The sequence below is a fragment of the Artemia franciscana genome, unplaced genomic scaffold (genome assembly GCF_032884065.1).
Source record: "Artemia franciscana unplaced genomic scaffold, ASM3288406v1 Scaffold_1012, whole genome shotgun sequence".
NCBI lineage: Eukaryota > Metazoa > Arthropoda > Branchiopoda > Anostraca > Artemiidae > Artemia > Artemia franciscana.
In genome coordinates this window covers 4,228-17,062 of record NW_027062722.1, presented here as the reverse complement: position 1 = coordinate 17,062, position 12,835 = coordinate 4,228, and the positions used below count along the sequence as shown (strand labels likewise).

The 12,835-nt window shown below is 35.2% G+C and overlaps 1 protein-coding gene across 3 annotated transcripts in view; it reads left to right on the top strand.

The window, feature by feature from the left end:
* LOC136042278 (E3 ubiquitin-protein ligase NRDP1-like) overlaps positions 1-9,788 on the top strand; it is a 50,348-nt gene extending 40,560 nt beyond the window's left edge. The window contains exons 5-6 of one of the 3 annotated variants that reach the window (XM_065727232.1): positions 211-388; positions 9,646-9,788. In XM_065727232.1, coding sequence (XP_065583304.1) covers positions 211-388; positions 9,646-9,716 — 249 coding nt within the window. In that variant the 3' untranslated portion in view covers positions 9,717-9,788. Of the gene's footprint in view, positions 1-210; positions 592-9,645 lie in introns of those variants that run through there. The other 2 variants (XM_065727231.1, XM_065727233.1) reach the window with 2 other exon arrangements.
* Positions 9,789-12,835: the final 3,047 nt, after the last annotated feature.

Here is a 12,835-nt window from a genome sequence, read left to right as displayed (position 1 = left end):
CTAAATAGATGGTGTCACTTTTATTGAATGAAAAACGAAAATAAAAGAACGGAGGGTAAAAGTTTATTCCTGTTTAATGGTGTGTCCATGGAATATTCTTGAGGACTGGTATTTTTTTACCTAGTTTTAGCGTATTTAGTCAGTGACGTGTTGAATAAGCCCTTTCAAGTTTATAAATGCCGCAAGGAGCTTTCGAAGTTTTTTTTGTAGCAACCGGAAGAACCATTGATGAGTAATCCTGAAAATGAACCTCCTGCCATAGATAATTCGAGTGACAAGCCCGAAAGCTCGAAGGAAGAATCTAACGCGTGGAAGACCAAAGACAGACCCACGACGTGGTACAAAGGACGTCGTGGAAGAGGAAGAGTGCGTGATGGATTCCGTGATAGTAAGTCACAGAACCGTGTCAGAGTGTAATAAAAACCTTTATTGTCTGGTTAATGCTCTGAATTTGATATGGATTACTGTCTTTAATGAGTTTTCTTTCTTCTTTTTGAAGAAATAAGGATGTGCCTAGTTGTATTGAGTGACCTAAGTCATAAAATGCTCAATGATTTAAAAATCAAGAACGGGGGGAGATAAGATATCCAAACTTACTTTAGTTTTTATTGCTGATTTCAAATAATGAACTTATCACGATTGTTAAAAGAGTAAGTTTTATTTTTTAAAAATGTGTTCGTGTTTTTTTATTGTTGGGGCAAATACCATTAGTCATTTGATATATGTCAGTTGGCAAGATCAGGTGGAAATTTGGTTGTCCCAGTCCTCATATAAATCAGTCTTCTCAATCCCCCGGGAGTTCTAGACTCAATTATTTCGCCGTTTCGGTAAAATAAAACTAATGTGGCTCAAATCATATTCTACGAGCTTGGAATCATGGGTGCCAGAAATTCGAAAAAAAAACACTTTTTATTTTAAACCTTGGTTGTAAAATATCGTGAAATCCTTACCCCCTACTACATTTTTTTGGCGAAGTTGCACTTCTACTTGGGATACGATTAAAAAGTAGATACCATATTACAAGGTTTGACTATTTAGCGTAATATTTATATTTCTCCATAACTGGCTCATAGTCAAGCTTTTAGAAGTTGTCTTCTTTCAAGGTCAGCTAATATATAACTGAGGTAAGACCCTAGTACTTTGTCATTACCTTATCCTTGGCAGATATTCTGATTTGAAAGTCTTTCCTATACATACAACAGGCTAATCATTGACAATAGGTTTATATAGTTGGGATTGGCCGATAACTAGGACTAGACTATTTGGGATTGGCTAGTAGTGAGGACTAGACCTGACTGACTATTTGGGATTGTCTGATAGTTAGGATTAGTTTACTGAGGACTGGCTGATAGTTAGGATTAGATTACTTAGGATTGGCTGATAGTTAAAACTAGACTATTCGGAATTGGCTGATAGTTGAGACAGGTTATTTAGGTTGGGCTGATAGTTATGACTAGACTAGTTGGCATTGACTGATGGTTAGGGCTGGACTTCTTGGGATTGGCTTATAGTTTAGACTAAACTATTTGCGATTGGCTGATAGTTAGGACGAGACTATTTTGGATTGGCTGACTGCAAATTTGAAAACTTCTGGTTTTTCAACATTTCATTGAAGATTAACTCTTTCTGTTGTTTTGATATGTTATTCTAAGATATTCTCCGAGATAGGCTCAAGCTTTAAATATGTCTCCAACAATAGGCTCGATTGTTTTCTCTCAGTATATTCGAAATTTTGAGTGTTGTGTATGGTTAAAATATGTAAGCTAATCACATAGTATAAAGTTAACAAATATTTTGACAAATCTAGTATGAAAACAGTCCACTTTATAGGTACTCAACGCAGATTATACAATGACTTAATTGTTGAAGTGGAGATCAGCTGCCCAACTACTGGGTATCTTACCCTATAAATTATTCTATCCAATTTCTAGTCATAGAATTCCTAGTTCAAGCCATTTCAGTGTCGTTTCATATTACAGAGTAGGCAGTTTACCGTACTTCATAATCAATCTGATAATCTTCGAATGCCGATAAAATTTGTTTATTTTGTGATCTACTCGGGATATCATCAGCTAGTCTGAGTGTTTTTAAGAATAGTGGCAGTTCTAGGCCTGGGCAGCTGTTCCCCCCCCCCCCACAGTTTTGCTGACATTAAGCCTTAAGTTCTTTTTTTTTATATACTCATGTTGTTTATCTTGTCCCCCTTCCTCTGCACATTATAACGCCTCAAACCACTGCTGTTTAAGAGCCTTACATAACTCAAGAGTGGCTCATACATTTTCAGTTTATGATAAAAAACCAAAAGTAACTGCTGAAGTAAGAAAGCAGCCTTGTTGACATTTCTTGTGATAACAAATTTTAACTGAAGATGTGAATCTCACTAGGGGAATTGAGACACAATTATCAGTTATGGTTTTTATATTTGGGAAGAGCGTTGGATGGTAAATCGAATTGTATGTTTGTATTTCATTTAGCGAATTTAATAAAGAATTGACATGTTTACAGCCAAAAGTGCCAAAACCAAAAAATGATTAAAAAAAAGAATCACTTTCAAGCAGTCTGGTGTGAGAAAAAATATTTTGTCTGATCCCTGTGAGAGCCCCTAAATATGAAATACGTTGACAAAAAAAATTATCAGCCAAAGAAACAGAAAATAAATTGTGAACATGTAAAATGCTTTCAAATTTCTTTATGTAAAATGTCCCTTTTTAGGACTTCTTTGACACTAAATGTGTGCAATAAGTTTATTGAATTTTAATAATTTTAATTGTCAACTTAACACTTTTTTATTGTGAGTTTCATTTACTTTTCCTTATATTTAAGTCCTTAGACAAAAAGTGTTCTCACAAAACCTTCCAAAGCTTGATTTGACTTAGCTTAAACTGTGTAAAATTATAGTTTTTTGGCTTCTTGCTATCTTGGAAACCAGTTGAGCTGGGTGAATGAAAATGTAAAAAATCAATCCAGGGTCATAAGCATATTGTGGGTAGGTATTGTCAAGTTTTTACGTCTACCCTTGTCTTTAGTTTTCAATCCCTTTTTCATTGGCTTTGATTTTTGAAAATGCAGTTCCTGCTATTTCAGTGGAATTTAAAGGATATCTTTTCTTCTCAATTTAAAAATTTATGTACAAATATCTAAAACTTATAAGTCAGGAAGAGCAAAGGTAGGAAGCTAAAAACACTTGAGCAGAAAATCTCTTGTACCTCATTTGAGCAGTAAATCTATTTTGCAGGGTTTCATTTGCACACTGTTTAGGTCATCAGAGGTCTTTCCCCTTGGGGGGGGGGGGAACCAAAGGATCAAGGTGCTTCAAAATACCTTCCCCAGAGATTCCTTGAGAATCCCTTATGTGGGATGATCTTTCCATAGAGCAATTTTAGCATGGGGAAAGGGGATTTTCCATAAAGATTTCTCCGCATTATTCAAAAAATTATAAAAAACATATTTTTTCAACTGAAATAAGGAGGATCATCAAAACTTAATACGAACAAAAATTATTATGCATGTGAGAGCACAATTATTACGTATATAAGGCCTTGATGCATCTCTGACAGATTCGTTCACCTAACTCAACTACTTTCTTAGCTAAGAAAGAGCTCCTGAACTAGAATTTTACCAAACTATTGAAACGTCAAATCTGAAATTAATTTTGAGGCATTGCAATATAAAACGGAAAATGTGAATAAAGCAAGAAGTAAGGCCCCTGATGGATTTCTGTAAATATGTGCTTAATTTAATTGTGTTCATTTTCATAAACATAGAGTTAAGTGGGGTTGTATTTGCTTGAAGTTGAGTTGAATAGCGGCTTGAACTGGAGTGGATTGAGTTAAGTTGCGTATAAATTGAAAGAGTCTTGAACTGAAAGGGGTTTGAAAGCTGCACGAACGTTGAGTTCAACGGGTTAATTTAGACCCAAATCCTTAATTAGACTCAGATGAATTTTACTTACAGTTACAGAAGCAAATAGACAGGGTACCAGGTAGAGAAATGGTCTTACCTAGGAGATTTTAACGCCCAGGCCGGTAGAAATAGGGATAGATGGAATCCTACCCTACATAAATTTTGTGTAGGAAAAGAAAAACGTTATGGGTATAGACTTTGGAATTTTGTAGAGTATAACAACCTAGTTATAACCAATACGGTGTTTAGTCACAAAATGGGCCATAAGTTAAATTGGTATTCACGTGATGGTAAGACAGCAAACCTTATTGATTACATTATTGTAAATTGAAGACTAGCAGGATCAATACAAGATACGAGGGTGTATAGGAGGGCTGTTATTGATGTTAAAAGTAAAGATCACGATCTAGTAGTGTCTAAGGTTAATTTAAAGCTGAAATTTCGCAGGGGAAACTACCTCCCTGAAAGTTATGATGTTGGTAGATTCCAGGATGAAATTTTGAGAAAACTTTCCAGGAACAGCTGAATACTAAGCTTGAGAGTTTAAATTTCGACAATGTGGAAGATGGATGGATTGATTGCAGAAAAACAATTTGTGAAGTTGCTGATGGTGTCTTAGGGAAGAGTGCTAGGACTGCAGCTAGGAATATTAGTGAAAAAGCTTTAGGTTTAATGCAGAGTAGAAGTGGTTTGCATACGAATTATCTGAGTGATAGGTTGTATGAAACCAAAAGGAATGTAAAGAAAATGGAGACAGCATTAAAATATGAACTAAAGAGAAATGAAGTGGAGGCCCTGGATAAAATTGCTGAGGATCTGGAAGATGCAACTAGACGGCACAATAGTAAAATATTATATAGGCACGTTATTAAATTTAAAGGGAGTGGTCAATCCGGACTAGTCCCAGTTAAAGATAGAAATGGGGCCAAAATTAGTGATAAGGAAAAAGTTAAAGACAGATGGGTGGAACAGTTTGAGAATGTGCTAAACCGAGATACAGGTGCAGGAAAATATATTGATGAAAATGAAAAAGTTTGTAATACCTTGGATGTGAAGGAAGATTTGTTTAGTGAGGAAGAATTAGCGACAGTATTAAAAGGATTAAAAAATAATAAGGCTCCAGTGGCTGATAGTGTGATAAATGAGTTTCTTAAATATTGTGGCTCTGAAATTAGGAATAAGCTACTGAAGATTATGAATATGACCTTGAAAAGGGGAAGTACCTAATGATTTTAGGAAAACATTACACGACTGTATAAGAAAGGTGACAAGAGTGAGTGTCGTAATTATTGAGGCATTAGCCTGGTCTCTGTAGGTAAGAAATTACTTAGTAATATGATACTTTGTAGACTGAGAGATGCTGTGGACAAAGCTTTAAGGGAAGAACAGTGCGGTTTTAGAAAAGGTAGAGGATGTGTCCACTAAGTTTTCACTATTAGGTTAATACTTGAGAAGTCCCTTTGATGTCAAACACCTTCGGTCGTCAGTATTATCAATTATGAGCGAGCTTTCGATTCTGTTGATAGAAAAGTGTTAGCAAAGGTCTTATCCTTACATTGCATAACAGGAAAACACATTAAAGTGATTTGTGCTATGCACGAGAATAATACTATTGCGGTTAAAGTAGGAAATGAGGCTAGTTAAGCAGCATTAACTGGTTTTGTATTGAATCAGAAATTAAGCAGGGTTTTGTTCTATCCCCTTTATATGGATTATTTTGATGAACTTCGTCTTAAGAAGCACAGGAAAATGATTTAAGCATATTAGATGAATGTATGAGCAAAATAAACGAATTTTACAGGTTTTGCGAGTTCAGGGTGCTAGAATAGGCCTGAAAATTAATATGAAGAATACTAAGTCACTAAAGCTTGGAATAAGTGAAGATGAAAAGGTGACGTTGGGTAACGAAAATATTGATCAGGCTGGTAGCTTCACTTACCTTGGTAGTATTATTAGTAAAGATGGTAGGAGCAGTGAAGATGTTAAAAGTAGAATAGCTAAGGCTCAGACTTTTTTTTCACAGTTAAAAAAGGAAGAATAGAAAGATAAGTCTGCAAACCAAGATTAGAATACTGGAAGCTACAGTGATGACAGTGGTCAAATTTGGCTCTGAAGCATGGGCGCTCCGAAAAGCAGATGAAAAACTTACTAGATGTTTTCCAGAGAAATTGTCTATGAATTGTTCTGGGTACCAGTCTGTCAGACCGAATTTTAAACAATAAGTTGTACAAAAATTGTGGTTCAATCCCGCTTTTTAGGGCTATAATGAAAGAAAGGTTGATTTGGCTAGGCCACGTTCTGCGGATGAGGCATGACAGATTGCCGAAGATTGTCCTTTTTGGGCAACCGTCTGGGACTACACGGAACGCAGGTTGTCCTTTTGTGGGTTTGGAGGATGTCATAAATAAAGATTTAAAGGAAATGGGAACTTCATGGGGGGGGTTAAAGAAGGAGGCCTTGAATAGATTAGGTCGCAGGAAGAGCGTTTTGGCTGTGTTGGCCTCAGGCGGCTTGGTACTGTAGTGAGTTATTAGTGGTAGTAGTAGCGAACCCAGTGGAAGCTGAACATTGCTTAACCCGGCAGTGTTGTGTTGTGAAGTCGTGCGTAATATCGATTCTATCCAACGCAATACCTGTGAAACTTGTACGATTGTTCGAACTTTTGTATTTCCATTTGAAAATCTATGTATTTGGTTTATTCTACACATCTCGCCAGTTGATGCTTGAAACACTGAGGGTGGTAAAAATCCGAGTTTAGCTTGAGAATTCTGTGTAAGAAAAAGATAGTCACCCTCATAAATATGATAATATTTTCCTATTTTAGTTTTATTGCTTGTTTACTTTCATTTTTAGCAGAAAGTCTGCCTGAAGGTGGGCGTGTTCCTTCCAATGCTTCCCATAGTCGAGAGCTTGTATCTTGGCTGATATATAGGCCTAGATTATTTGGGACTGGCTGGTAAATTGTGACTAGACTATTTGGGATTGGCTGATGGGATTGGCAGATTGTTAGCATTGCTATTGGTGTAATAAGACATTTGACCCTCGTATGACGTTACTTCAATGGCGTTTTGACTTAATTCCAGAGGCGCCATTTGGACAAAATCTTGGGTTGGGCATGAACTCAATCTTGCCCCCCCCCCTCTCGACTCACTTCGTGTCGCGTAAGAAAAAAATGTTTTTCCTGGGTTTTGGCAGCACATCGATCGAATATTCTAAGTAAAAACGCATTTTCAGCACCTGTGTGTTGCTTGGAAATGTATTATAACCAAATGTGGAACTCAGCCACACTGACCTCTAAGATTAATTATAACATCAATGATCACAATCAACGAGGTTAAGTAATTAAACTGAAAGTGGAAAATTCAACCAGACTACAGGGTGGCCTTCCTCAGCAAGAAACTTTCTTATTTAAGTAAACAATACGTCGGTTAAAATAATTTTCAGTAGCATGCTGAGGGCTGTAGCCAAAATCTCGGTTTTCCTTCAGCAAAAATCTTTCAGATCAAATATATTTACAAAAAGGAAAAACATAACAAGAAAAAAAATATTACAACACTCAAGGTAACAAGGGGAGCCACCGAGGTTTCATCTTTGCAAAATCGTCATCTAGCTGGTCGTAGTCCAATTTTATACTAAATCCTTCTCTGCAAACATCAAAAGGAGGTGATTGAGACAATCGTCTCCTGTTGTAGACCGCAGGTAGTATTTCATTATTTCCAGGTAAGAAAAAACGCTCATTGCTCGCTGTTGTCCAAGGAAGTGTGGCAGCAATACGAAGTACTTTAGTTAATTCTGAGTAAGCCACTGATAATGCCTGAAGATGGTTGACACTGTCTAGGAAGTTTTCCGGCTTTTTCTCCTCATCCAGCAATCAATACTTGGCAATACGAGCTTCAGATTCGAGAAGAATGTCGTTGATATCCAGCTGGCCGTAAAGAGCAGAGAAAAGCTTGAGCAACTCTGTGTCCATTAAAAAGAAAATTATTTCCTTGCTATCCTCCAGTCGCTTTAATTACTTTGTTTTATAATTCAGCAACAACCCAGGAATGCTCAATGCCTACACCTTCTGAAATATCGAAATTACGCATTGATATAGTCATTGTTGTATTTTTTAGTTACAGGTCATAGGATAGCGTGTCAGCAATTTCTGTTGGATTAGAAATTTTGACATGAATTCAATTCCCCCTACATGTTTATCCCTTATAGGCTCCAAAATAACATGAAAGCATTGCTTTTTATAAGCATTTTCCTTTTCTTTTTCCTCACTTTCCTCGTCTTTTTCTAAAAGTTTCGGTAAAAAACTTTTCTCCTTACTTATTCTCTTTTTTTAATTACTTTTCCTTTTCTCATTTCCTCATTTATCGCTTTCTTTTTTCTTTACTTTTTGTTGTTACAGCGGTAGCTGCATTAGCAGCTACCGCAGTTACTTAGCAATAGTTACATTAGCAGTTACTATGGGAACAAGTCCCATAGTAACAAAAAAAAAAACAGCCCAAAGCCACTAAAAATGGTTAAGACGGTCGTGATTTGTGATTTAATCCATATGTTTGCACCTGAAAACAGTGTATTAATATAACATAGTAATTTTTACCCGGAAAAAATCACTGCTGTTAACTTTTCTTTCTTTTTTTACTGAAAAAAAATCTGTGTTTAGGACTATATAAGGATTCTCTTATCATTTTATGTATCCATATAGGATACATATATAAAGTTTTAGAGCTTTCGAGTGGAGATTTTGTGCAGGGTAACTTGTCCGGGAGAAAAAAATTTCCAGTGCCAGGAAATTCATCCAATACTAATCTTCTCCGTTTCACGGTAATCCCGTGGCATCAAAAAGGGTATTTTGTCTTGTCTGTTTTCAAGGTAAAGACCGAATTGCCTTCAAACTTATTTATCTTCTGCAAAAATGAGAGCTCGTAACATATTTTGTTCTATGCCGCGGATACAAGTAAACCTATGGTCTTCTCTGTAAGTGAGCATGAACAGAAATTGGTCCTTTTTTTTCTTCTTTTTTGACTGCCAATGGTTGAGATAGAATCTGCCATTCAAGTTAATGAAATATGTTTACCTTTTCGTTATATGTCTGAAAAGGAAGATCGGTGTAAAACTAGCTTACTGTGGAAACTTTGTTGAATCTTAAATTTTGGTATCCTTTAACTACTTCATACCACTTGTCTTATCATCAGTCAATTTATTACCGTTCACTTTGCGACATATAATATGATTGTTTTTATTATTTCTCAATAAATACTAGAGCTCTAGTCACTAATAGTGCGAAGTTCTTTAATGGTGGTATACTTTAATTAAATATTTAATATATAGATACAGTTATGTTAGTTATTTAATATAATGCGTTCTGAACAGCTTGCTTTCCATAATTCTCTGTTATAGTTTCTATAATTTTGCTACTAAAGTATTATTTTTACGTCATATTTAGGCATATTTCATTAGAATTAACCTAACTTCACCTGTTGAGTGTGTTATGGATAATACGCAAGTACTGAAAATATTATAGTTTTTGCTATATCTCATGTTACTTTCTTTCTTTTTTTTATACTCCTTCCCTTTAAAAGTTCTTATGTATAAGTGTCAATGAGTAAGTGAGAAATCTACCGTAAAACCCTGTGTCTCTTAAATAAGCTCCCGTCTGTATATTTTTGCAAGTTGTGGCAATTTGTTCTATTGTAATTGCAAAATAAGTGATAATTTAAATCTTCTAACATGGTGCAATATTTTTTTCAGGTGGTCATGACGGAAATCGTGGTGGAGAATCACGTGGTCGTGGTGGCTATGGCAACCCATGCCATCCTTAGAATAAAATTTTTTGAAGTTGCAATAAAATATCCCTCAAACACAACAATTCAGAATCTAAAAACTCCCGGAAAAAAAATTCTGAAAGCTCTATCCACCAGTACAATCATAACCCCTCGTTTCACTGACACAGGGTGGCACGAATGAAAGTTCAAATATCTATTACTGTGTGTAGGCTTTCTATTTGCTGAGAAAATTAAATGAAAATCACTTTTAATCACTGGAATATTAAAAAGGTAGTTTGTTCTTTTCTTCAAACTCCACTGTAAATTCTCTCCAATGTGAAATTTTTCAACTTATTAGTAAGATCAGTGGAATTTTTTAAATATGATTTTTGTGTTCCTAAGAGTGGACACAATGCTACCGATAACCACTTTCCTAATTTTGCCGAGGGTGATGAGAAAGTTGATAGAATGGGACAGAGAGGGACTCCCGTCTTATGAATTTTGGGTAGACCATAGATCTTTGGTGCGGAACCATCTCTTGGATAAAATTTATCATAAAATTGTGGGGTAATGTGTAAATTATTTTTCAATGACTCACTGATCTTACTAATAAGTTAAAAAAATTCACATTGGAGGAGAATTCCATTCTCTGTCGTTTTGATGTGGTTTCCTTGTGTTCGAATTGTAATGTAAAAAAGTGCGAAGATATATTAAGGATTAAATTATAAAAGCACTTTGATTTGATAAAAGATGTGGCCATGGTTAGTTTGGAGATTTAAGTCATTATGAAAGTGGTTATCCTTGCAAATGAATATTCTCTTTATTTTGGTTTTAGAGGTGAATTTTACAAACAGGTGTTTAGTTTGGCTTTGGGGCTCTCTCTCCCTTGTTGGCGAGTCTCTTCATAGACTCTATTGAAACCTCCGCTATACACAGTTTTAGGCTCTCCCCAGTTTCTGGGGCAGATTCATGGATGATTTGGTTAGCAATTAGAAACACGGTTTAGAGTCCTTAGATTTTTTTCCAAAAACATTGAAACAGTTTTCATAAAAATGTAAAATTTACAGTGGAGTCTGAAGAAAAGGACAAACTACCTTTTCTTGATATCCTATTGATTTAAGTGATTTCAATTTACTTTTCTCAGTATATAGAAAGTCTATACACAGTGATAGGTATTTGAGCTTTCATTCGTGCCACCCTATTTCAGTGAAACGAGGGGTTGTGATTGCACTGGTGGATAGAGCTTTCAGAATTTGTTCCCATGAGTTTTTAGATTCTGAATTGCTGTATTTGAGGGATATTTAATTTTGTAATAGTTAACCGACGAAATTCATTGATAAAATAACAAAAAATAGACACATTAAACACAACAATAGTGTTTTTGGGGATTCACAGTTTACAGAATTAAATATGCCGAAAAGTGTCATTTCTTTGCCTTATGTACCTATTTTGGGGGAGATGCTGAAAAGAATTTTTCGTAAACATAACATAGATACTTTTTTCCAATCAGTGAGATCATTAGGTAGTTTTCTTAATTCTGGGAAAGACTTAACCTGGGGAGATTTAGTTAGTGGGGTGTTTAAAATTCCTTTCTCTTTTGGAAAGTTTTATATTGGTAGAACTCACCAACAATTTACTGAAATATTTATTGAGCATCGGAAGTCAATAAAAAAAACCCTACGATTAAGAAAGTCTCCTAAAACTTTTGTTTTGGCTCTGGGAACATACGTTCTTTCATCCTGAACATTTTATAGAATTTGATGAGGCTACAGCTATTTCTAATGATAGGGGTTTTTCTTGATGGGCAAGGGAGGCTATAGAAATTAAAAAAAAAATGTTTACTTAATCTTTCAATAAATAAAGATACAGAGAATTTAAATATTGACCCAATTTATGACTGATTTTTGAAAAATGAACCAATAGTCAATAAGGGAATTAAAATTTTACACAATCACCAGGGGACAAGATTAAATACTAGACCAAAAAAGTTGCTTCAAAATCAGCTGACAAGAGCATTATTTCGAAACGGAAAAGTTAACTTAGTTTCAATTTTCATAATTTTTCCTCAGTTGCTTTGATATTCCCATTGAAGTAACTCTAATAGCTTCTTTTTCCTACGTGGATCAGTAGCGACAATTGTATTTATTAGTACTGGTGGTAGTTTTATTTGTTTTTAGATTAGCGTTTTTTTATCTTGTGCTGAGGACGCCTAGTTGAGGTACTGGCGAAACATCCACCTTATTTTAGTCTTTTCTCTCTACTTTCCGCAGTCTCGTTTGGGATTATATATATATATATATATATATATATATATATATATATATATACATATATATATATATATATATATATATATATATATATATATATATATATATATATATATATATATATATATATACTAGCTGGGTCCCAGCTAGTATATATGAATTCTCATCGTCCCTTCTTCTTTTTATATTTTATTTTTCTTCTTTATTTTTTAATTTTTTTTTCCAGAACATGCCCAAGCAACAATTGTGCGAGGTGCTAATTTTAGTTGCGTAAAACTTACGGATATACAACTGGCAATTCCTGTGATATACTCTGGTAATTCCTCGACACACATTCTTTTTTTACTTTCTCTTTCAGCCGCAAGACAGGTTTCGCATTGCTCTTGTTATACATCGACATACTTTCTTTAGGTAATTTCTCTCTGAGAAGAAAGCCTAACCCTCCCCCTCCGTAAAGCAACACCTATGCAAGGTGCTAACTTTTAACTGCGTAAAACTTGTGGATATACAACATTCTTCGCTGTCCCATTGTCTGTGCATATAATTAGATCGTCCAGTTTACCAGTTCTAGAACATGCGACATATAATTGTCAATGGGAAAAACAATCCGTATTAACATCTATACCGAATTTTCTAATGATTGCCCTTGAGTTTTGTTGATGGTGATTGCAAATGCTAATCAAATTGGGAATTCTAATCTTTCAAATTGAAAAGGCAGATCCGTTATAATCATGGGATTGCGAGGAATAAGAACACCCTCACCCTCGGGAGGCCCTGTCAAGATTGTTGCCTGTATTACGTTTTCCATTGTTTTTTTTTTACGGAAAGTCGCGTGCCGTTGGAAAGATTTGGTGGGTTAATATTTCGCAACAGTCGCTAAGGGACTGGTTCACACAAACCGACAGA